This window comes from Calonectris borealis, chromosome 23, assembly GCF_964195595.1.
Source record: "Calonectris borealis chromosome 23, bCalBor7.hap1.2, whole genome shotgun sequence".
Taxonomy (NCBI): domain Eukaryota; kingdom Metazoa; phylum Chordata; class Aves; order Procellariiformes; family Procellariidae; genus Calonectris; species Calonectris borealis.
In genome coordinates, this window is record NC_134334.1 from 3,054,217 (window position 1) to 3,080,467 (window position 26,251).

The window sequence follows — 26,251 nt, forward strand, 5'->3', positions numbered from 1 at the left end:
GTGCAGGAGGAAATAAATTTATGACACAGAGGTGTACGTCACTTGCACATCTGCTCCTGATGACGTTGCTTGTATTGCGAAAGACGACGCGAAAGCGGTTAGAAAAGGGGAGTAGAGGAAAAGGGAAGGAAAGTAGCTGTAAAAATCAGAAACATCCCTAGAGCTCACGTGTCAAATCCTGCAGCCTGAAATGGTGCAAAATGTAGAACACGGCCTAGGTCATCGCCAGCATTCAGAAGCAGGCCGGGGGCAGTCGTTCAGGTGTCTTTTTTTTCTTTAAATATTCGTGTTTCTTCCCAATCGCACGCTTGAGTCAGTCTCTGAAAAAGTTCCTGCAGAATGCTTGATTTTTCTATCAGACTCGCCTTTTTTGTTTGTTTGTTTTTTTACTGTTGGTGACCTAGCAGATTCATTGCTTGTTCTAAAAAACCAGCGCTGGCTCTGCTGTGCGATTCCATAGCGCCATGCGCAGGTTTTAGAAAGGCAACAGAGTGGCTAAGGAGTTAATGGCTGTTGCGGGGTAATATCCCAAGCACTCCAGCCCTATTCCTCAAAATAATGAATCATCTTTTATCTGCAGTTTTCTAATTTACATTTTTAATTTTTCATCTTGGGTCAAAGAATACATATTGAATGTTTAATAAAGATTTGGTTGCAGTACTGCTTAGTACAAAAGGAAAAAGACGAGCACTAAACAAACATCTATAATTGCTCTTGTAGGCTATTTTCTGAGCACATTTCACTGTCTGGAATGGAAACTCCCACTCAGCTTGTACCATCAGCACCAATTTCGTATTGTATTTTCCTTCATCTTGGCAGTGTTAAAAACATCCCCTGAACCTTCATACCTTTGAGGTGTACGCTGGCTGATATTTCTTAGTGAAGCTGTCAAAGTTAAGCCTATTTGTACCAGGCAGTCATCTAGCACAGTAAATTAAATGCCCTTCTGGCTGACAGTAGCCAGGTATAACCTCCATACTGCTTTAAGAAATTAGCTAGGGCATCCTAATTATAGTTGTACTTTGACAACTCAGTGAGCCTGGGATTATACAGGGGAAGGCTGCAAGCGGTACGCACTTAAGAGCAATTTTCTTCCAAGTGAACACAATGCTCTAGCAAAATTCTGGAATTGGGGAAGCATGCTGTTTTCCTTCAGAAAACCATTCGGTGTCTATCTAGATAACAGATGAGCCGAGTGGGATAACCACTCCAGTTCCTGACAGATCAGCACCTTCCTGGAAGGCTGTGTTCAGAAAACCCGTGGTCTTGATACAGGCGTCTTTGTATTACTGAAGAAGATGGGAACTCTCCCAGCAGATCACACTAGCAACTCCAAGTTAAATCTTTAACAATAGCCAACACCACAGGCATCAGAAGGTGCAAGGACCCTGAAGAAAACCTGGGGACAGCTCATCTACAAATGAAGCTCTTTATAGTCCCCCCCCACAGAACTTCGCTCCTACTGGGAGCCCTGATGGTTTGTGCTCTCATCCTGCACCGATGTTTGTACCCGTTATATTAGTACAGATGAGATGCTTAAATAGCCCTAAAAATCATTAAGCTTTAGTTAAAAAAGAAAAAAGTTTCGTTTAACTTACCTGTCCAACTTAAAATTTTCATTTTCACGAGTACTACCAGTTCTGCCAAGATTTATGGGACATTTACTGTTTGGCTCCTTGTAAAACAATTCTTACTGAAGCTAAGACATTATTGAGACTGATATATTTCTACTTATATATTTGACACATTTTTTGGGGGGGTGGGGTTAAAGTTCCATGTAAACCAGACTATGAAGTTGTGAGTGGAATGCTTACTTTTCAGTCATTTAAAATTGAGATGAATACCAGCTTTTCAACCCATACCTCTCATTAGAACACAAGCTACACTTAACAGATTTGCCCTTATTGCCATCAAGAACAAAGTAATCATTCAATAGCTCTTGTATTGTATATTTAATTGTCTTCAAAAGGACGCATTACAATTGGGGGGATGACACGTTAATGTATTAGTAAACTATGCAGGGAGTTGTGCAAAATTAATTTCTGTCCTACAGCAAGAATGAACAAGATTATCTTATTGCATGAGAGATTCCAGGGGCTTTATCTTCCCCTCAGCACAGAGTCTCCATTAAGATTAATCAGTCACAAATGCACATTCCAAAGGAGAACACAAATCATATGAAATCTTCTTATCGAGTTAATGAATGACTCTCCTCCCTCCTATCCCTTCCTCCTGTACAAGAAGACAGCCCAAGGCAAATGCTCCATAAACCTAGACATGACGAATTCAGCACTCAGGAGACAAGGTCAGCGACAAAGTTCTGCTCAGCTCAGCTCCGAAAGGACCTGTTTTAAGAAGTCCATAAGCAGAGCTCATGGAGGAGGGCTTGCAGGATGGGGTGACACTGCATGGGGGTCTCCAACATACAGCACAGCTTTAAAAAAAGTTCCACATGTAGGACAAATAAGCAATAAATTTAAAATAGAGCAAGCGTTACTGAGGGAAGGTGTTCCCACTGATGCTGGTTTTTGTTACCAGAAAAGTATATACATTTCTTTACAGCCCTAAGCCCCGAATTTTGGAACCATGCTGCTCCAATGGCTTTGTCAATAGGTATTAAAATAGTCGGGTTTTTTTCCAGCTCCCCTTTCCAAAGAGTAGCTTAGTGACAGCAAATTCAAGCCTGGGGCCAAAGGGAAAGAATCAGTTTTACTCTTCTCCCCTAAAAACCTGATTTTTAAGTATAGCTCAAGCTTAGCACTGGGTGGAAGCCCAGGACAAGACACTAAAGATGTGCTAGGTGCTTTCAGAGTGTAGAGGATAGAGCCTGGAATGATAGTGCTGGAGACTTACTGTTCATAATTAGTCACAGAACAGGTTAATTAATCTCCATATAGCTGCTCTGATAGCAGGACTCACATCCAATTTGGTGAAACTGATTGCAGGTATGCCACGTAATTCAGTGGTCGTGATCCAGGCAGCACTGCACTGTTGTTTGGAGGTGTATATTTGAATGAGAAACAAAAGTAACTGCTTTAGATGGTCTTGCTGTCTGGCTTTTCTTGACTCACTGCTGCTCCTTGAGCTCAGCTGAGGGCTGAGAGCTCTAGAGTGAAGTAACCTGCTAGGGAAGCAAATTCCCAAGTTTTTGAGTTTCCTGCTCTCTCAGACTGATACCAAATCCCAAGGCAAATGACTTGGGAGAACCGAACCCTTCAAAGTCCATCTGTATGTCATTGCAGCAGATGAATTTAATACCAGTGCCAGAGGGAGAGTGGAAGAGTGTTGATGAGACTCAAGAATTCAGCAGGCAGACAGCGAGCAAACTTTTCTGCTAGAGCACTCTGACAGTGCCCATCAGCCCTGGCCTGGCATGGCCCTATCATTCTGTTTCTCAGAGTTCACTGACCAAGCTCTGCCATAAACCAAAGACCATCTGGGAACACTAAACTGTCCTTGCACTTTATAAAAGGCAGGGTGTCTTTTATAAAGTGTCTCCATGTCCTGGCCAAAGGCCAAGTGGGTTAACAACCTCTTTTCTTCCTCTTCTCAGAAAACCTGGCGGCTTTGACCCGGATCTCCTCTGCATACTGTACATTTTTGTATTATGTTATTCTTCTTTCTCCTAATGCTTTTCCCTTCCATCCCTGAGATACTATACTTTTGGGATGCCTAATTTGAGCTACCTGCTGAGTACACTGGGTGAGTTGGAGGAAAGCTGCTCTTTGTCAAGTGTTTCAGTTTCAATGGCTGTTGACAGCAGGAATGGATTTGGCCGCGTGTAACCCTTCTCTGAGTGCAGGTGCCCAGAATGAAAGGCCAGGGCAGTAAACAGCCAAGTCTTGAACATGCACATAAGCTGCAAAAATAAAACTGTATCAACATTTAATAAATAGAGAACAGGCAGTAAGCAAGCGATAGTGAGGATTCATCACTTTGCCTTTTGTTTGTTACTTGTCAGGCATATTTATATAAACGAGGGTACAGATTTGGGATCTATTAGTCAGATTGGTTGTTCCATCCAGCCAAGCCAAACCTTTCAGCTTTGGGAGAACTTGGCTGAGGACAGCCTTTAGGCTTGACAACCAGGACACCTCAACGGACAGTGCAGGCTGGGAGATGATCTGTGAGCTTTCCGGTACCTCCCCTGACCCCTCCTTTTTGTCCAAGTCTTCGTCCAAGCAAGATTCCTTGCTCTGCCGGGAATCAGTTCACTCCAGAGTCTGTCATGCCCTCTGTCTGTGCTTATATCCTTGGGCCTCTGTAGCTGGGAAGAACACAAAAAGTATAATGTCAGCTTTATCCACCCATTCTCCAAATTTGACTGAGTCAGAGGTCTCATCCCTGGGGCCACCTTCACTACCACTCCAGCCTCTTGCTGGGAAAAGGGCCGTGCTTCTGCACTGCCACACAGCTGCTTTTTAGCTCTTGCTTCACTTCAGCCTGCCAAGAATCCCTTTGTGTTTCATGACAGTAAGTGGCTTCTGGGCAGTGGAAGGAGGAAAGCAGATGTGTTGTGCCTTAGTAGCTGTGTTTAATAGTTAGCTTGTCCCTGCCACGTTGAAAAGTGAAGGGTAGCCAAGAGTTCAAATGACTTTTAAACAGCGCTGCCAATGCCCATGCCAGCTTTTAGCGGTCTTCCCGCCCTTGTCATCCCAAAGTAGTTGCAGGACTGTCTCCACCGCACACTTTTTCTCCTGCCTGCAAACATAACGCCACTAGGAGGGAGTATTGCTCTTAAAAATGGGGCAAAGAGCCTATCTTTGACAGTACCTTTTGGGCTGGTAGCTGTGATGAAGCCGTACTGGCAAGCTAGCTGATGAGCACAGAGTATTTCAGCCACGAGAGCTCTTTTGTGTTGTATCTCCAGCACCTCAGTGCCCTTCAGGACACTTTCCCTTGGCTAAAGTGCCCCAGGATTCTGCCTTGCCCCCCAGCTCACCTGGCTGCATGTGCACCATGCGGCACAGCCCTTTGCCTGGCTGGTTCTTGTACATGGGCTTCACACACACTTTGTTAGTGGTGCCTGAAGCCAGGTCTGTGAGGAGCACGCTGTGGATCTGCGGCGAAACGCTGATGACAGACGAAGGGCCAGTTTGCCGCCGGCATCTGACTCTGTAACCAAGGACTTTCCCATCGGCAGAGTCCCAGGAGGCTTTCAGGGTGTTGGGGCCCATGTCTTCAAAGCGAAGGTGCCTCACTTTGGAGCCCTCTAGAGAAAGAAGATTCATGTTACTGTGGGCCATTTGTACGGAGCGGTCCTTACCGCCTAGCTCCTTGTTCCTCCCGAGGGGATTGCTGAGAAGGAATCGCCAGCCAGCCTGGTCTTTCTCTGTTGTAGAGACCCAGCACTCTACATCTCCCGCACTGGAGGAGCTCAGCCTAATTAGTCCTTAACTTTGTCCTGGTACCAGCACAAAATACTTTTGTTGGCACTGTTAGGCTGGCCACCTCCCGCACCCTCAGCTGCTGGCATTCTCTGAGGTCCTGATAAGAGCTAGATTTTGCCTCCTGCAATATCTTTACAGGTACCTCTTTAGAGCAGAAGCTTCTGCTGATGAAATTTCCATCTCTCTGATGCTAAATCACACCAAAGAACAGACACTGAGGAGACAGGAGGGAAAGGCAGTTTTCTTTCTTCTTTAGGGAGATTCAGGGATCTCCAAGTCCGTTCTGCTTGTGACCGCACCAGCAGCTGGGCAGTACGCACCCTGTAACAGCGGTCATATTGCGCGCGTCTGATTTTCTTTCAATCCTATGCCTTACACATCTGCTACATCCTAATGGCATATCGTGTGCTGTTCATCAGAAGCTGCAGCTTTCCCGTCCTCTCACCCCTCCCCAGCAGCTGGGCTGACAGTTCTCTGGCTTTACCTAGAGGCAGATGGGCTGTGCAAAGAAAGAGGCACACTCCAGAGACTCCTTGTGCCCATAGTTTCCCATCAGCAGAGTGCTGCTCACTCACCTTCCTGAGTGCATGCTTTAGCTGACAGCGATTTCTCCTTTCCCGATCTGTAGATTGCAGTCACTGTCACTAGATAGGTTGTATTGGGTGCCAGATTCTCCACCACAGTGCTGTTGTGCTTGCCATCCACCTCCAGCAGCTTCACTGAGTTCCCAGGGAGTGGTCCGTACAGGATCTGATAGCCCATCACACTGTCCAGTGTAGGAGCCCAACTAACATGGAAGCTGTGTGGCCCAGACTCCGAGATGAGAACCTGAGCTGGGCTTATTTCCTCTGAAAGCAATGTAAAAAGGTGTGAATGAGTATGTAATTCAAGGCATAAGAATGCTGTCAGAGGAGCATCATTGACCTGCGCCATATTTGGCTTCCAGGAGGTGGAAGAAAATCCATCCAGCAAGTGGATGTTGATAGTCACCCACAGCACAACCCAGCTCAGCCCTAAGAAAATGGTTCCTCTACCTGTGCAGCATAGAGTGGGCAAAACTACTCAGCCAAAACTGTTCTTGCATGCAGAAAATTAATATTGCATGCAGGTTCATCTTGACTTTGTCACCCCTGCTCAGATTTTCAGTGTGCCACCTTTTTGCATGTTGCTATCCAGCATAAATGTGAGTTATTCTTCTGGCCCAAATCACTAGTCTGCACAGAGGGGCTGGCTTCTGCTCTGAGTGCTGCCCTTCTCCTTCCCTCTTGCACAGGAGGGAACGTGAGGAGAAGCAGCATGCACCTGCTTCAAGAGCATTACTCTCCCCTAGCTGCACCTCGACCGCAGGTAGGAGACAGGGATCTCCTTGTTCCCATAGCAGCTGCTCAAGCTGTGAAGGTCAAAATTCCCCTTTGGCAGTGAGCCACACAAGGCAGCACTGCTTCTGCCTGACCATCATAGCGGGATAGCGAGTAAGTACGTGCCGCAGCCTGCGCTTTATCCCCCGTGGGCTCTGCACCTCAGCCCTGTTAAACACTTGCAAGCTGCAGCTCCTGCTGCCTTCTCCCAGGGCAGTGGGCTCTGCTTTCCTCCAGATTCATAGATTTTTAAGGTTGGAAGGGCATCTTATGACCATCAGACCTGATCCCCTGTTCTGGGCAGTCCAGAACATCTCTCTAAGGAAAGAGCTGCCAGCTGAGTGCCAGCATAAAGAAGGTCATTATGTTCTGTCCTAACCACAACCATCCGCCTCTGCCAACCAGGCCACGAGGCTGTGGGATGCAAACCAAGGACTGTCCTGTTTGCTTTATATATATGTGAGGCTCAGCACAGTGGAGACTTCCCCTTGTCACGATTGTGCACATCTCACCTGCCAGTGTAGTAGCCCTCGTTGTCTGGGGAGGGAAGTAGTGGACATTGGATTCAGGAACGAGTGCCACCTCGTAAGTAGTTTCTGGTGCAAGGTTGCTTAGCACGAGGCTAGTGTCAGCCCCAGACACTTGCTTTGTCCTCTTCCTTGCTAGATCATCTATTGGGGCATACTCTAAGGTGTAGTAGCCAGTTTCTTGGGAGAGGAGTTTGGGCCACATCAGACGGAAGCTGCTTGAGGTGATATCTACTGCATGGAGCCGATTTGCTTGGATAACATCTGGAAGAGAATCATCAGCAAGAAATCACTACTGACATTAATGCACAGAACATGGCACATCTAAAGTACAGGCCCTTCTGGATGGGAGGTGTAGCCTACAGCAACACTGGATGACAGCTGAAGTCTCCTCGGTGTAGCCAAGCCCCCTGATAGCAATTCAGTGAACCAGACCCTCTTTGAAAGGTTCAGGAACACAAAACTAAACCCTTGAAGCCAAGCGTAAGGCTTAAAACATGCTTTATGTCAACTGAGGCAATATTTGGGTTTTCACACGGCTCCTACCTCTCTGACGAGACCCTTTCACTTAACAGAGCTTGCAAAGGAAATGCCTATGTCCCAACCGCCATGAGGGGCCATTTTGGCTAAAGCGATTGCTCAGGCGTGTCTGCACAACAAGCTCCAGCTCAAGAACGCTTCTGCACCTTGCCTCCTAGGCATCTCCCAGCCTCAAACCAGTTTGCCAGAAGCCTCCAAGTGGCTCTATAAAGCCCCAGCTTTCCCTCTCCATTCTCTCTGCTTTGTCCTAAGGCCAAATGATGCTGTGACAGCAGGAACCATGCCCCTGCCCATCCAAGCCTGCCTTGCGCCACCAAGAACGAATCTGGAATGGTCCAGCAAGTTCTGGGCAGCCGCTGCTGCCCGAGAGATGTGTGGGAGTTACTGTGCCTGGCCAAACAGGCAGCTTCCCACGCTCAGCAAGGTATTACCACATACCCAGGACGGCAAGCAGCTCTGGCACTGCCTGTGACAAAGCTGGAGACAGGATTTGGGCATCCAGGTTCTGAACCTCCTGTGGTCAGTTCATCCCAAGCTCCCTGTGGAAATCACCTACTAGTGAAACCAAACCACTAAATTTTGTCATGTATGTGAGTATGAAAAAATACACTTCTCCCTGCTCTCTGCCTGCACCCAGTGGCCTGGAAGAAGGGGCAGCAACTGGGCACTGTCCAGCGTTTGCTGGGCCAGCTGCATTCATCCCAGCTGAAGTCACTCCCTGCAGTGTTTCACAGAGCTCCATTGTTTTGTGACATTCAGCATTCAGAGCCACTCCTGTGCTCTCTCGCCTCTCTCACCCCGCACAGAGGCTTCTCTTCAAGGCTCGTGCTACCTTTGAGTTCTAGACCCCAAATGCCGGACAGGAGTACCCCTTCTGACGCTCTGCGGTTCCCCCAGCCTCCTCTGCTGCTTGACCCTTCCGACACACATGGCCTCCTGAGCCCATCTTGGGCAAAATTCCACAGTTCTCTGGTCTTCCAGAGGGGCAGAAGCACACAGGGTTTTGTTTTCTCCAGGGAACTGGCATACAAAGACATAAAGATGCTCTTTTTTTTTTAAAAAAAAGATTTTTTATGCACTTTTAAAAAGAGCATTTGCTCTGCACAGCGTCACTCTTGAAACCTTATGACAGCACCCTCCAGCTCAAGCTTAAATACTTCAGAGTACTGTAAGTAGCTCTCGCTGGCTGCCCCTTACGCAGAGGTACGGGGAGGCACAAAAGTCTGCCCAGACCTGCAGGAGAACCGGCGGTCGCCTTGCACTCTCAGACTCGTCCTTTAACTGGGAGAAGATCAGCTCTCCTCCCCCGAGCTGCTCCGAGACCCTGCCAACTTCCCCGTACCAAATAAAGCAGCCTCAGTTTTTCCTCTGAGCTGTTCCTTGGCTCTCCCAGGCAGGCAGGAACATTTCCCTCCTCCGTGCCCTGCCCGCGCCCGCCCGCAGACGCTGCCAGCCAGCAGCACTCCACCCGCTCGCAGCTTGGAGGAGGCAGAGGGTGGGAGGCAGCACCACGGGGCTCCGCACCCTCCCGCGAGCCCCACGGCCACCAGTGGCCAAGCCACAGAGGAACAGGGAACAGAGGAAAGGCCTCGGTGCCAAAAGTCCCGCCAAAAGCTCAGGGAATGGAAATAAGTGAGTTTGGAGGCAGGGCCCAGGGACACCGTAAGTAAATCGGGCAGATTGAAGTGCCAGGGTGCAACACCTGAGGGACTTGCTGCAGGTGGCCCACAGCAAATAGCTCTGCCCCTTGTTGCCAGATTACGGCTGCCCTGAGCGTATAGAGGGCAATAAGCCCCAGAAAATAGATGCCTCACAGCCCCTCCTCGTTCCCAGAGGCAAGCAGCAAGATAATCTCCTGTATTAGACCCAGGCAACACTCAGACAGCGACACGTTTGCCTTCCACCTCCTGCCTCTTGGTGCCTTGAAACACCGTTTTGCAGCCACGAGTTTGCTGGCATCCCGTGAACGCTGGCGAGGTCAAGATGAGACTTGCGGGAATGCTGCTACTTTTACGATGTGTGTAAGAAATGCAGCCAGCAGACGAACCTCTTCTAGCCCTAGGTACATGATCCCTTCTCTGCAGAACCTTCAGCTAGGACTTGGGACAAAGCACTTGTGGCTCTGTTCCCCTACTTTGATGTGGATGGAGAGAGAGTTCCGATTCTGGGAGGGGGGAACACACTTCTCCATCACCAGGGTGGACATTCAAGGTCTGAGATCACTCCCTCTGGTCACCTGCTTATACTCAGTGCTAAGTGAGAATGTCAGAGGACTCTAGGCTCAAAGCCTTCACTGCAGCAGAAGTTATCCAGGACCTTGTTTCAGATCAGAAATGTGTTGCCCTGTGTACGCGTGGGAAGTGGCTGATGTTTTGTGACTGCTGGGCAGGTGGGCTCCTGCAGAACTTGGCTCAGAAGATGGTGCCAGAGGATGAAACAAGTCAGCAGTTGTCAGTTCAACTGGCTGAGTGGAGAGCAAGTGGATGCTAGCACAGAACCTGATGTCATCTCAAAGGAATGCCTTGGTTTCACAACGTTTGAAGGTCCTTCCCCAGAAGGCGAGCACCAAATGCCATATATTGGGTACATAATATAGAAGGTGCAATCAAGAAGCCTGAGCTAGAGTCCCCTTTCCTTCACACTAGGAAGGGCAGAGGTATTTGCCAGGAGCCAGCTGTGGCTGTGGCCATAGCCAGCCTGGGAACCGTAGCCTGCTGCATTCTGCAGACTCGTCGTGTCAGGTCCACGTGCCGAGGAAAAAGAGGGGGAGTGAACATACACATCCGTCCACAGTCCCTGTCTTGCACCCTTCTGCGTAGTAGCATTACTGGAACTATTTCAGGTCCTCCATGTGTAAGAAGCATCCCTTCTTCTCTGCTCTGTGATACAGCCAGGTTTTTCAAAAAGGGAACTGAGGCAGAGGCATCGCATCCCCTGGCCTCAGCAGAGCCTGTAGCGGGACAGAAGTATCGTTTGGAAGAGTGAGGCACCCTCCTTTTGTCTCCCTGCCCAAGTAGTGACTGTCCTGCTGTCTAGGACTGAAAACCCGTGCTGCGAACTCCAGACTCAGCCCTGACAGTTCATTATATTATTTGTCTGCTCAGATCTCTGATCAAATTTCTGAAGGCAAATGCTTCTTAACTGAGCAACCCCTACATAAAGATGTCTACCGTTGTACAGTGAGGTCAGCTGCGGAGACTGAACTGTTCCATGGAGGGTTCTCAGCCTACCTGAGACAATAGCAACTTGGTAGCCAGCGACCATTGTGTTGGAGCATCTATGGAGCAGGCATGAAACACCCCATTCCTAGATAGGAGGTGGAGGGAGGAGAACAACTCTTGACAACGCTTGTTTTTGCATCTGCAAAAGGCTTTTAAAAAACAGTAGCAAGAGATGAAGATAAGATAGCAGTGATAATAAAGCCAGTCTGGGCCGTTCCAGAGTTGGAAAGGGGCTAATTTCTGCCTGCCAAGGATCCTGCCTGTCCCTGCTGTCCCCGGGGCCAGAAGCAGGAAGGGTGGTGATGAGGGCTGCCTCCTCCAGGCAGGGAGGAGTGGACATAGGTGGCTTTATTAAGGCTAACTGAGGGGATGTTACCAACGTCTGGTATTCTGCTTAAGGCACCAGTCCCTGGATTCACATGGGAATCTCACCTTCCATTAAAATCCCAGACTAGTAACTTCTAGACCTGCTGGATGCACAGAATACTGCCCTCAGGCACAGCAGAGTATTTGTTACTTTTGCAGATCTTACGATCTTCAAGAGAATCCTCTGCTGCAAGGATATGCAGGTGATTTCTCATTTTGGGATGCTATTTTATACCGTCCGGATTCAGGACATACTAGAAACTGAAACAGCCACTTGAAACGAAACATCTGGGGGTCGGTGTGGTGTCTGGTACAGTAGAAGGACTGCTGGTACTGCCCCACAGGAGAGGTGGATGACTGGAGAACATAGTCCCCGTGTGTGATTTGTTAAATAATCATGGTTGGAAATAGAAAGAAATTGCTACATACAGAGGAGTCTGTGGAAAGGGTTACTTGGACACTCCGAAGCCAGTTCTAACCAACTCACATAGCAGAAGCCAAATGAGGAATTAAAACAGGATTTCCAATGGAGAGAGGACCTCCAGAAAATTAATGGAAAGTCTGCAAAGTCATAGTAACTCGCTCAGCTTTCCAAACAAATCCAGAGGCATCTGGGAGGCTGAGGCAAAACCCCTGCTTCGCAATCACGGGCACTCCCACCGTGATGGCATTCAAGAGCTGCAAAAAGAACATCCATTGTGCAGTGCAGCATGTAGATTAGCATGAGATATTCTTCTTGGCTTCCAAATGCCTGTCTTCTGGCCCAGATTATGGCTTTGGGTCTCCTCAGACCTCTCTTGGATGCTGTAAAAAATAGGACTGCTGAAAAATTAAATCTGCTGTCTGTTCCTGCTCTCTGCACAGCAACCGCCACAACCATGCTAGCAACAAAGAGGTAGCAGTTGGCCTGCTGAGCCTAACAAGTTAGGGCTGGGATTTTCTTCCAAGGGCTGTGCTAGCCAAGTCGGGCTATAGATCTGGCGGATGTGGAACACGTTACAACAGGGGATTTATGGAACAAAAACATTCCTCTCCTACAGTCTTAATGCTGATAGCAAGCACCATCCTTAACTGCTCTTTGTAAGAGAACAACTGCCAGCCACTTGTAGGCAGGAGTTAGGTATCTCGGTGCGTGCCAGGCACTGTGCCTGCACATGATGGTATATATAGGAAGTCAGATCTACCCTAGACAAGGGTTTGAGGGAGCCAAGAGGACCAAACCCTTCCCAGGCATACACATCCTATTTTGTGTATGCAATGTGTTCAACACCTTTGTGTCCTCTGCCTCCATCAGATGGCACATAGCCAGACAGCATTTTAGAGAAAAAAAATTCACCTTGAATGTGAAAATTCACCTTGAAGTTCAAGGGGCTTAGGCACCTTGCTCCCACAGTCAGCAGCCTCTTACTGTAGATAAATTATTGCCTGTTCAGGAAGCCTTTGGTTAACAATTAACCTGTGCAGGTGGGGGCATTTTCATGCTATGCTTGAACTGTATGGATGTGCGTGACCTGCATGATTCATTTCAAAGTCTTGTGGGTTTTTAAGGAATCCAGATAATATGCTGCCGGAGCCTCCTTCCCTCATTAACAACCGAACAACTCATTACAAACACAAGTTCATCTCACTAACAGGTCTGCAGAAGGGAATTTGTCCCAGTCGGTCATGGGACCTTCCAAGGGAATAGAGATGTTTGTCCCAGACCTCCTACAAGCCTTGGCTTATACTTGGACCTATAGCATTGTGGACAAAGCACCTCAGTTTGCAAGGGCAGCAGCTGTGGGTCAGGAGGACCATTGGTTTTACAGGATTCTCTGCCTGCCTGCCCTGCAGAGCCAGGCATTAACTCATATTCAGCCCTGTTGCAAACTCCCAGTGACCACAACCCAACCCCACTGTACCTAGGATAGCATCTCGAAGCTCCTTTGTGATGATGGGTAGGTCATCAACATCCACAAAGTGCAGGTGCTTCTCAGGAGGCTGGCTGGCAGCAGCAGAGAGTTCCAGGTAATTCCCCCGTCCAGTGCTGACAATGAAGACTGTTACTCCCATGTCCTTCAGGAGCTGCATGGGTTCAGAGATGTCATCAGTGGAGAAACCATCTGTCACCCAAACCAGTACCTTGGGCACATCTGGCCGGGCACCGGCTTCATCGCTGAAGAACTTCTCCTTGGCATAGGAGAGCGCTTTGCCTGTGTTAGTGTCACCCATGAGCTGTTGAGTGTCCCGGATGGCTTGTTGCAGAGTCCCACTAGACAGGTACCGGTCAAAAGGGAACTCCATGGTGGGCGTAGTGCTGATGTGGATGATGCTGGTCTGGACATCTTTGGGGCCAAAGGTGAAAGGTTGCACAAGGTCCCACATGAATTCCTTGACCCTGGAAAACTCATAGTAGGAGACGCTGCCAGAGCTGTCCAGCAAGAAGAGGAGGTCCCCCTCTGTATTGGAAATAGACGGCTGGGGACCTACCAGGGGAAGAGAGAGCGGGAGGTGCGTTAGTGGAATGATGTGAACCCTTACCTGCACAGGCATCTGGGAGGACAGTTTGGTTATCTTGTGCCAAATCTCAGAATTCAGTGAGAGCTTTGCTGCGTAAAGACTCAGGATTTGCCTATTATTATTATTATTATTATTATTATTATTATTTGCATCTAGTGTGAGGGTCCTGGGCTTTATTCTCAGTCCTGCTGTCAACTGTCCAGGAACTTTGCACCCCATCTCCCTAGCACCCCGTCTTCCTTCATTGGACAGCTTTGCTTAGACTCATCTGTTGGATCACAACTGTTCTTTGCGAACACTTTGAGATGCTAACACTGAAGTGTTAGCCAGAGGTCTGCCTGTGATTGTTCACAAACTAAGTTCTCTTAGCACCTTTTGTTTTAAAGTACATTGCCAAAAAGCTGTTTCTGTTGTGAACAGAAAACTGGTTCCTAAGTCCTCTGAAGTCCAAGAACCTGAATTGGTTACGGGATCACAAAGAGCAAGAGGAAAAAGGTTCATGAGACCACCATCACCCCCACCCCACTGAATAGCAGGATCCTGACCCGGGTTGGACTATTTGTCTTCCTCTGGGTTCAGTCTCACTTCGGGACGTCACAGCCGCTCAGCCTGATCTAGGTCCTGCCCAAGAAGGTCACTGCAAGGAGAGAAGCCAAAGCACTGCAGTGGAGCTGGAAAGAGCTCTTGGAGGCACTGCGGGACAGCAGCCTCGTGCTGCTCTGCCCGGCCACGGGACCCTCTCACAGCACCTTCAAACACACCACCTACCCCAGAGGGTTTCACCTGGGCCAAGAGGGTAAGAGACATGCAAAGGAACAGTTGGAGCATCTCAGCGATACAGCAGCCCTGAGCATGGTGGTGTGCTTGGTCCATCGCCGCGAACAATGGCACAATATCCAAGCACACGAGTGGTTCAGCTGCCATCCTCCACGTACGTCGGTCGGCTGAGACAACAGAGACTCACAGTAAACAGTCAGCACATCTCAGCCCTGCTCTGTGCCGCTTGCCCTCTGGCTCTTGGCAAAGGCCAATGCTGCAGACAAGTTTGGCCTTTTGGAGCTCACTCCTTCTACATGTTCTGCACCTCACCTAGATCAAGCACCATGCAACAGAGGTAAGGCTGAAGATGGGTCTCACCTGGGTGCTGTGGTGAGCTCTCCAGGAGCGGGGAGAGGAGCATCCCCTGCCTGCATTGGCTTCCTGCTCTCCAGGCTTTGTTGTCAAGTTTGGTTTAAGTCATATTTTACACATTTGCAAAGATAAAGACAGCGAGGAGGAGCAATCGTTACTTTCTTCCCTCCTTTCCATTCACATGCATGATCCCTGCTGTTCAAGGGGATACTTGGATGGCCGGAACAGGCCCCGTGTCTCTCAGAGGAAAAAAGCCAGTCATGGGAGAGGAGAGGCAGGCCAAAAGACTGAAAAACTGGGATGAAATATGCCTGAATTCAGCCTCGTGCCTGACTCCTGACAAAACACAGCTCCTCATGGAATGAGGGCAGGATGAATGCCTGATATTCCATGGTCCAAATTCAGTCAAGATGCCTAACAGGTGGGAGCAGAAAATGTCATTGCAGCAGCGAAGGGAAGTAATATCCCGGGACACCTCCTCATTCTTAGGTCCTGCACAAGGACAGGGGGCTGGAACAGAGCAGGGAGCCAACACAGGCAGGGTGGAAGAGAAGCCCTGGACCTGACACTGCAGGAGCAATGGGAGCTCTGGCTCCCGAGCACGCCTAGCGCTTCCACACTACGCTCACGCAGGATCTGCGAGCACTGCACAGACTTACCAAACCTCATGGCAGTCTTTCCAGCACATGTTATTAACCCATTACAGATAAACTGAAGGCCAGGGCAGCGGAAAGAGGCAGGAGCTCAGGCACAGGAATCAGGGTAGAGCTAAAAGTACAACCTGCGAGTCCTGGATCCTGCTCTCACTGCTGCAGAAAAAATGCCTCTGAGCTACATCAGCTTGCACTGACACCTCTTGTTACACAACACCAGGCTGATCCCAAATACTTTCTGCTCCGAGCTGGAGGTGGACATGTTCCAGGAGCTGGGAACATTCCTCACCAGCCTGGGCCAGCAGGTCAGTCATGCCCCGTGCCAGGGAGTAGCCTCTGCCACCCAGAGCTGCTGCTCTGGGCTAATGCGCAGCAGCCCCTGAGAAAGAAGCTGATCGCACGACCGAGAGCAACTGCCAAGGTTAGGAGCAACTTTTGGGCCTAAAACAACTTACAGGTTTATCCCATCTTATGACAATGGCAATGCTTGGAAGAAAAATGAGCTGTGTTTGGAAAAGAATGAAATGATAAAGAAACTTGATGAGAAAAACTGCTGGCTCTGCTCTCCCAGGAGAGGTGGCTGATTCTCAGAACTGGCTGCCTCTTGGTTCAGAGGCTATGGTCCACCCAAGACTGGCAGAAAGCTCCCTGATTTATACCACTGTTGGCAGGAAAGTCTGGAGTGGAGGGACTCCTCCCTAGATCACTTTTTAAAAGCTAGGCTAATTGGATGCTTTCTTGCTCTTCTGAATACATATTGCCCTCCTTCCCAGACAGTCTTAGGAGCAGCACCTCAAAGAGGCTCTGGGACAAGATGTCTGGGAAAGGGCTGCACAGACCCATTTGTGCAGAAGAATGCAATATGTCAAGAAGAACATGCTTTCAGGGTGTGGTCTGGAGTCCCACTCCGTTTCTCTCATTTTCTTACCATTTCAATTAAGCTGCTGTGTGGGAAGCACAAACACATAGAGGACTCCTCCTTCTACGACTCTTAGAGCTTGGAAGATTTACAATAGCTGGAATATCAATAATGAATTTGGAATTCTTTTAACCACCACCCTGTTTTCTGACAGCTTTTGAGGTGCAAGAAAGGAGAGAAAGCTTGGACCAGAAATTCCTGCCTGCCGATTTGGGCTCCTCTATCAGTGAAGGAATCAAAAGCATGGGGTGGCCAAGCAATGTGGGCTCTGGAGCACAGATGGACTTGGTGCAGAACACAGTGGTTGAGTGCTGGAGCCGTGTCTGGGAGCCAAAACCACAAGGCAGTAGACAGCTGAATGGAAAGGCTCCTGTAAAATTAATTGCTCCAAGGAGACAGCTCATGCAAACAGTTCTCCTCCTGCGGAAAGCCATGTCAAGGCAGGCCCAGAGATAGCAACGAGCCTGGCAGGGACGAGCAGGGGCACTACTCCAAGAGGCAGATACGAGATGGCAAAACCAAGAGGAGGGAAAGGACCAGGGCAGGGGAACAGGGAGTGGGTACAAGGGCTCTATTAAACGTCCTGACAGTGAAACCTAATGACCTGAGCGCAGAAAAGATCATGAACCAGCAAGAGCACAGCCATTCGGGGTAGAACTCGAAGGGCTCAAGGGGGAAAACAGAAGGTGGAGAAGTGGTTCAGGCTTGAGCCACAGGGACCTTGATCCTCTTTGCCCAGTCTTCATTTGGACAGTCTTTGCCCTGCTATTTATTTCCCTCACTGGGTACCGTTCAGATGCCTGCCTGTGCAACTAGGGCATGAGTACCTGGTCTGTCCCACGGCAGGAGTGTTCAAGTCTGCGTGCTCAGGAACATCAGCAGGAGGTACACTGGAGAAAGGGCCAGGTGTGCTGGGAATGCCCACAGGATGGGGGACAGAAGCGACACGTGAGAGTCAGGACCACACTTACTGCATGTGTTACTGTATAAGTGTGCACTGGAAGAAAGCCAGAGTGCTTGCACACATGGTCTGTGAACACGCAAATAAACACGCTGCCTACAAGTCACTGTGCTGCTGGAGAGACCTGGGCAGCACAGGAACTGCTCTCCTGGCTGAGATGGCAGAGGCATGCCAGATCTCCTGAAACAACAGGAGAAATCAGGTGGAGCCTTCAGAAACGGAGAACATTGAAGTAACTTGGAGGTGAGTAAGCAAGAGATGCTAGGAGGAGGCAGGAGTGGGACCTGCAATCTATATGGATTCCAGCCAGTTCTGCATGACCCAGCACAACTCAGCCCTGCGTTGCAGACACACACCCAGCAACTTGGCATTCAGAGCTGAGCCGAAAATAAAAGTGCAGTCCAGTAAGCCTTCCTGCTTGCCCACAGCAACATGCTATTTCATCACCACATCACACAGCAGAGCTGAACCTGTGACCTACAGGTCCCTGCCACTGGTTCCTAGAGCTCCCTGCCTCCTAACAGCATTCCGGCAGGGCAGAGCAACAAGGGCTTTGTTTAGAGCTGCTGGCTGCGTGAAACAAGTCAAACACACGTAGCCACGGCTCTGTGCTTTCCCCTCCACTGGAAGAAGTACAAGCCACTTTCTTGGCTGGCCAGCCATAGCGAGAGATCTTGGCAACGTGATTGCCGGCTCCCAGGAGGAGATCATTGTTTCTCCCCTCTGCTCCTCACCAGTTTGAGGAGCGTCACTGGTTTCCCGAATGTTGCAACAAACAGCTGTGAAAGCTTCTGCCCCTGGCAGGGCAGGGATCAGTGGCCAAAGGACATTGCTCACAAGTGGTAGGCAAGGTGCACTGGCACTCTGGGAGGGGGATTCGGCATTCACCACGAGGGAGCAGATGCAAGCAAAATCCCACTGCTGCCAGAACTACCTGCATGGGGGAACACATGGGTGAAAAGCAGCATGGAACACTTGCTCGAAAGAGAAGAACATCAAAGGAGAGTCAAGAGCCGTGCCCCTGTCGGATTGCACTCCTGATGTACCCTGCAGCTCTGGGGCACCAAGAGAGCTGGGCATAACCTTAACAGCCTTTAAACACTGGTTTGACCCATCACAGGTGGCTGGAAATAGCTGTGTTAATTGGGAGGCTCTGCAGGAAGAGCTACAGCCGGACACCACAATGTTCTGCCTGGAGGGTGGAAAGCTTTGGTTAACAACAACTGGTTAACAAAAGCAACAGTTACACCGGCGGGCAGGTACATATTTTGGAGCTAAAGGGATTGTCTGTGGGTGGAGCAGAAGGCTAATCCTTCATACAGGCAAATACCATCACAGTTACCTCTACTTAACACTCAGCCCTGCGTAAGATGGAAACAAATTCCTCCCATTTAGATTTTGTCAGCAGAAAGGATCCATAAAAAAATCTAAAGGATCTCAGTACATCAGGAGCGTAGCAACGCTTATAAAGTGACTGGACACTCCATCATCCTTCCCTTCAGGTTTAGGTTTTCAATTCCCTCATCTTTCTTCCTGTTCTTTGTCCTTCATCCAGTATAAACATGCCATCCGTGCCAGAGGTGGGGCTGTGGAGATTTGTTACCAGTAAATCCCTGCGTTACGCAAGCAGCTGCTGTTTTCAAGCAGTTTCCTTGCTTTACAGCAAAAGAAGGTCGGCTGTTTGGCAAGATGCCAAATGAAGGTTTCTCACTTCCAGTGGGATTCTGAGGGAAGGGGCATCCATTAGCACCTCCCTGCCTCCCGAAGTGTCAGGCCTTTGCTCCTGAAGAGCTGAGGAGTAACTCTGCAGTGCTGCTCCAGTGTTCCACCTAAGTCCAGGGAACAACAGAGGACGCGCGGCAGTGCCCTGTTGCCACCCTCTGGCTGAGACGCGGTCAGCAGACACAGATCAGTCATGCGAAGAAGAGTTTTGAAGGGATCGATATGGGAGCAAAATAACACCATGGAGTCACAGTGCTGCCTATTTAAACACTTGGCTTTTCCAGGAGAAAAACAGCTGGTCAGACTTCCCTGTCTTACACGGAGATGCTGACAGGAGACATCCGCTTCACGAGTTCCCTGTGCTCTCAGCTGGGACCTGAACACATGCCACATGCCTGATTTACATGGGACTTGGAACTTGTAGAGCATAAAGGACCTAACAGCCAAAAAAGATCATGTCCTGTCTTGGTTAACTATGTTTGAAATTCCATGTTTGTCTTCCCTTCTCACTGTTTGGCCATGCAAGGAAAAAAAGTTCTGCTTGAGTGGAGCCAGGTTTGGAGGCTGAAGAACACGGTCTGTGCGTCCCTGGGGCCCCTTGGGACCGCAGTGAGAGGCAGGAGGAGAAAGGCACCGCCTCTCCCAGAACGAGAGGTACCCCACCAAGCCAACCAGGAGGTGTTCTACGCTTAAAACCATGTCAGAGGGAGGCCTGTGCCATGGGAGACGCCTAGATCACCCGCCTGTTTAAGGAGCTGAGCCCCACCAAGCAAAATATACTTGTGACTGAAAGCCCAAACTGCCTGTGCAGGTTCCAGCTCGTCCATGCCACAGATTACAGGCTGTAGGTTGAGAAACGGCCCTTCAGACAAATTCCTCTGGCAGGAAGGAAGCTGGATTGCCATCTCTTATGATCTTTTCAGGAGTTTCACTATCTCTGCTCTTTTATTTAGAGCCTCAAGAGTCCTGGAATCATGGAATCATGCCAGGTACCGAGCTGTGCTTCAGAGCTCAGTAAGTGCAGGGCCCTCCTCAAAGCGCGAATGGACGGGCCGTGTCTTTATTTTTCACTTGCTGCACCCACAGGGACGGCAACATCCCCGTCATTTTCTGCTGATGCTAGTCCAGAGTAACCAGGGAATGGCAACCTAAGTTTCATTTATCAAAGCCCAGACTATCAAACGGTCGAACTTTACACTGATGCAACAGAGATCTGAATCTGGACCCAAAGAGGAAAGTGGTGGAACTGGTCATGCGATGCTCTGCCTTGACTTTGTGCCTTGGTGCACTAAGTCAATAGCCATCGCCCCGAAAAAGCTAATCATTCCTGCGCATGTCGAAGCACCACTGGCCACCCAGTAGCTTCCGCGCTTTGTCCACTGCAGCTGAGAATAAAGCCACAATCATTCACATCCAGTCTAGGAAACAGAGTTATGAACGTGCACCCCTACCTCTCAAACAGTGCCTCTCATGGTGTGATCCCGCCACACCACCATAGCACCTCCGGCCAAGAGCTAGCCCGTGCCCAGGAGCCCGGCCGGAGCGGCTGCTTGCTCAAGGTTGCTTTAGGAGCAGCCGGGAGGAGCCCACATCAAAGCTGCTGGGGAGCGGGCACCTTGCCGACCAGCAGGTTCCCTCCTCTAAGGGAAGGGCACGCTGTGCCTGGCAGCGTGCAAGCCAAAGTCAGCACATCAATAACGCCACACGCACAACTTCGCCTCTGGAGCAAGGCACAATCCTTCTGGAAAGCCACGGCTCGCTTTTTCACATACTCTGAAGGTCTGAGCATTGTTTTTAGCCTGGGCTGGGGAACTGCCACACACACTCCCATGGCAGCAGAAATGCATGACAATAGGGATAACCGCTGTCTGTGTGGACATCGAGCATTGTTACAATGCCAGAGGCAGCAGTACCATTCCTGAACCGGCCTGCGTCACTGAGGGACAGAATCCAGCACCCTGTAAGGGGATCTGAGCAATAGACAGTCTGCTCTGCGTACCAGAGGCAGAATCAGACCCCAGCAGTCTGGGCTGCTGTCTGAGTCTGAGGACCTCCTGTGCAGATAGACAAGGGGTTCACTTCTCCCTTCACCCTGCATTACATTTCCCAGGTGCAGTGAAAACCAGATGCAGCCAGCAGTAGCCCTGCAGTCAAAGAACAGAACCTTTTTCTACTTGCGAACACAAGGCAGAACAACAGTAATTCCATCAGCTCAGCCATCACGACGAGGGCTAAGTCTTCTGCCCAGCCCTACAGTGCAGGACCCAGAAATAAGACATTCATCTCCTCCGGGTCCCTTTCCCCGCTGTCAGTTCTGTGAGACTGACCCATAATCATTTTCCCTGAACAGTATCCAAGAGAAAGCATTTTAAAGAGGAAATATAGTGATTGAATTACAGAGATTAGCAAGAGAACAAGACGACAGGTATAGCATCAATCACTGGTTTTACTTCTCTTAATCGATGTGCCTCAGTACATAGATAACAGTGAGGAGTCAGGGCTTCTTCCATATGATTGCACTAAACTCCGCAATCCAGCGGTTTCCTTTCCGCTACTGGAAACAAGCAAAATAGAAATTTCTTTCTAATATGGCAGTTTTAGAGAGGTTTTTTGTTTGGTTTGTCCTTGTGCCAGCAAAGTAACATGCAAGTATCACTATACACCTAAAGCAGCACTATAACTTCAGCTTTTATTCTGAAAAGGTTTTATGAGAAGCTCTAAGGACCAGGAGGTATTAAATGGGGGAAAACAGTAAGGGAACGCCTTGCCTTTTCAGGCACTCACCTCTCTCAGGTGTGTTCTGTCCCACAGCAAACTGCAACCACAGACCAAGAGAAAGCACTGTCTCGGCCAACATAGCAAAGTCTGGTCCTGGGCAAACTACCTTAAATCCAAAAGCTCGGCTCTGTGAAGGCAGATGAAAGGCTTAAGGTCAGTCATATTACGTGCAAGGATCCACCAGATCCCAGGGTGTCACTTTTACGCTGCTCATGCCTTGAGATCCGACTGCTTCTTTATGTGTGTTTTGCTGGGCTGTGGTATAAGCTCTGGCTCCTGAAGGCAATTTTCCTTCCCCCCCCCTCCTTTTAAAGTCATAAATCCATCTCGACAGCAATAGCTGGAGGAGAGGCACAAACAGCACCCCTGCTGCTGTTCCTCTCCCCAGTTAAACTTGCCCCAGGAGTGTGGATTCAATTGCAGGCAGCCTGCGTGCAGCTGGGCTGGTTTGAAAAATCTATCCCTATAGATAAAACTTTGGCCCTGCAAGACACTGGCAGCAGTCCAACTACCAGGGGGGAAGAAAAAAAAGCAAAGCTCAGAGAAATCCAAAGCTGCTCTGCTCTGGAATGAACCAGAAGAAGGAAAAACACGTATATAGAGGAAAGAAAAAGTAGAAAGGCTGGGGAGCCTGCCCTGCCCTGGGAATATTGGCTAATCTTCTGGGAGGAGGCAGGCTGAGCGTTCCCCCAGGTCCTAGCGCTACCCAGCGTCTGTCCCTGCCCCCGGGCTGCCCCACGGCCCGAGGGGTGCGAGCAAACGCCGTGCCTCGCTGCTTTACCCTGGGGAGGAGCTGGGGCAGAAGTCCCCAAGGCAGGCAGAGCCTGCGGGAAGCGACCGGCGCCGCGGTGGGGAGCGCCAGCCGCCTCGAACGGGGCACGGAGCAATATTCGCTGGAGCAGCCGGGGCGTGCGGCAGCCTGCTGGGTGCCCGCTGACGGTCTCCCTTCAGCCTGGCGTTCCGTACGTTCTCAAGGCGGTGACTTCTGAGTCAAAGGGGACTGACGTGCCTGAAGATAGACCTGTGACGAATATCTTACCGGGTGGAGGGGCAGAAGAGTTTGGCAGAGGGCATGTACCAAAGACCCCAGGTTCAAGCCTCACCGGCACGCAGCCTCTCCCTGGATGCAGGAGACTTCTGCCAGAACAAAAAATGGGCCAAAGCCCATTTCCCTTCGTGGCTGTCCTGCTGGCCATGTATCTGCTTTTGGCTCCTACTCATCAGGTAGAGGTGACAATAAAAAAAACCCTTTTTTCACTTTAGGTTTTAACATGTGCTACTTCTGGACAGATCCAAGACGTTACTAGTAGAGAAAAGCTGGAAAGTTGCACCCAATTACAAAGAGACCAATTGATCATCATCTCCCTTAACATGGGGAATGACCAACAAGACAGGCTAAAAAGTAGCAAAGGAGGAATGTTTAGAAGCCTGTGGGATTTCTGAAACTGGTGAGCAATATTTCCTCCAATTTTAGTTTCTCTCTCCTGGGAACTACAAAGAAAGTGAACAGGAGTTAGGAGCCAAGGAGCTGTGCAGAGTGGAAAAAAAAGTTGTATCCAAACTCATCAACCAAATGGAAAGTCAGAACAAGGAATCAGATCCAATTGAGAAGCCATGGATTCAGTCAGCTAGCTAAACTTCCTGGGCACTTGGTGGCATTTCCCCTCCCAGTTTGGTACCCAGCTGCATCACAAAGGAGCTTTGCAATATCAGGTTGTATGATACCTCAGTCCCACGTAGCATAACCCTATATGAGTGACAGCCTCACCCACTGATTCATGCAGGCTGGAATAAGCATTATCCCAGGTACTCCAGAGAATTAGATCCCCTGCTCTCATACTGAGAGCATGTAACTTGTGAGATCCCCTCAAAGATGGCATCGGGATCCTGGTGCAATAGCTACAGTGACCAAATACTGTGGCTAGCTGGTTTCCCTGACGCACAGAGCAGGGTTTCTTAATGTTACAGCCCACTGAAATAAGTCTGGATATTAGCTGCTGAGTTATGTCTGACCATAGGCACAGTGATCATTGCCTCTTGAAATCAAGAGGCGACTTTTTCCTCTGACTCGGTGTCATTTGGGTCTGCCCCTGCCAGAGTTGTGTTTATTTAACAGCACTCATGGCGAAGTCAGTAGGAAATGCAGGTACTCTAGCAGTGAAGCTATCAGTCTGTAGTCTCATTTGGCAAGGAAGCTTCCAGAGAAAAATTATACAGCAAAGCAAATCACATCGTGGTCTAATTCACCAATCTGAGCAAATCCATCCATTCTCATTGCACAGATTCACATTCAATTCAGTTGCTGATGTATTGACCCTGATGGCAGCCAGGAAGGCAAAAGGCTTTCCAAGCCACCGTTGAGTGAAGTACTTGTTCAGTCGCATCCTTGTTCTCTGCTGGTGAATATGTCCTACTTGCCATTCTCACCCTGGTTGTATTCTGGACCTGGGACGTGGAAGGGATGGGCTGGAGGAAGCAAGTGTTGCCCCATTGCAAACCATCTGCTTCTCATCAGCTGACCTAGACATCCCTCTGCTCCCGTGCGGACCCCTTTCTGCCCCAGCGCAGTCATTTTGTCATTGGGCTAGACATGCTATGGGTCTGGTTCCCAGGGCGCATGGATGCATGTCCAGAGCCCCTTGATTAGGGCTGGTGGGTGCGTGGAGATGATTTCCTTCCATTACTCACTTCCCAAGGAACTCTTTCCACGGAAGGGTTGCTCATCTTAGAATAATTCCCTTTTTTGTCAGTTTATCGAGGTAAATGCCATTCAGTCTCACACTCCGCAGCCTGGAGAGATTTCAGCCTTTATCTCCCTGCAACTCCTGCTGCGATAGGTGGAAGCAGGAAAAAACAGCCTGGAAAATAATTAGATCTTACACAAGTTTGTTTTATTTTTAAACTTTACTGTAATTGACAGATCCTGTTTCCAGTAAGACTGGTGCATGCGCATGCTGATTCTTTCCTAGTTGCATCCTGCACTCGGAAGCCAGCAGTTTCACTCCAGATTTGGTCCTGTTTAAATGTGACCAGAATCTGGCTGCAGATCTCAGCTTCGGCTCAGCTCCCTGTCACTGCTAAGCTCATGTTCTCCACCTGTCATTGACTTGACTGAAATTCTCTCGGGATGATCATCATCTTACCCTGCCAAGTTACAGAACAGCTCAGGAACAATTAACAATTGTAAAGAGAAAAAAAAAAAACCAAAAAGCCAAACAAAACCCAGCCCTAACCAATCCACTAACCACCGCTATTTTGATTGTGATGTTACTGAGGCTCAGGCATGTACACGCATATATTGTACAGCACCAACCCTCAGCACCACGCTTCGGTGTTCTGCGCAGGGGAAGGCTTTGGTGGTGTGCTGCAGCTGCCGTGACATTCTGGGCATGTAAACAATACGCAATTTCTGAAGAGATGCAATATCCTCCCTGAGACAAATTACCGCAGCTGGAACAAACAGGCTTTTGGGAACACAGCCTTTTTTCAGCTCTGCATAAAGGTTTTTGTTTGGAGGGGCTATCTATATATGGTAATTTGGAAATTCCCCATTTGGAAAGGAAGCAAAGCAGCTCTGCAGCACTGGAAGAACAATGCGGGTAAGAGCTCCCCCTTGAACTCCAGGGAAGGCTTGTGCAGCCCCGCACAGGTGACCAGTTACCCAGGGTGCCAGTAGCCCAACTTGACTGCACGCACCAGGGTCTTGGGCCAGAAGGCGAGACCTCAGCTGGATTCTGACGCAGAGGATGCGGATAGCAACGGAATCACCAACAACATTCAGAGCCGACTCCCGGAGTTCCTCCAAACGCTGACCACGCACGGCTCCCTGGCTGCCCCGCTATGTCACACTTAACGCTTAAGCAGCTACAGGCCTCGTGGCTGGAGGGCATGAACTTGAACTCCCCTGACTCCAGAAATGCCATTCGGACTTACAGCAGAGAAGATCAGGCCCTGTGTTGCCACTTCTCAGTTAACAGTGTGTCATGCAGTCTCCAGCCTCAAGTCAGCTCTTATTTTTGTTTGACTTGGAAGACAAGCCACAAAAATAGACATGTTTACTCCCTGCATTCACCCGTTTTATTTTTCTCAAAAGTTGCCCAGTGACTAGGAATGACTCCACAGTGAGGTAAGGTCTAGCTTATAGATGAGCTCTTTCATCCCAAAGCGTCCTAAAAAGTCACCCAGC

At 49.4% G+C, this 26,251-nt stretch overlaps 1 protein-coding gene across 1 annotated transcript; it reads right to left on the minus strand.

Moving 5' to 3' along the window:
* Positions 1-1,937: 1,937 nt before the first annotated feature.
* Positions 1,938-22,869, minus strand: VWA1 (von Willebrand factor A domain containing 1). Its single transcript, XM_075172334.1, has 7 exons — positions 22,282-22,869; positions 22,072-22,192; positions 13,304-13,867; positions 7,261-7,539; positions 5,966-6,238; positions 4,943-5,212; positions 1,938-4,267 (listed from the first exon to the last, which is right to left on the minus strand). Exons 1-7 carry the CDS (start codon positions 22,381-22,383, stop codon positions 4,227-4,229), a joined length of 1,650 nt encoding a protein of 549 aa, XP_075028435.1. The 5' UTR covers positions 22,384-22,869; the 3' UTR covers positions 1,938-4,226.
* Between the last annotated feature and the right edge of the window lie 3,382 nt (positions 22,870-26,251).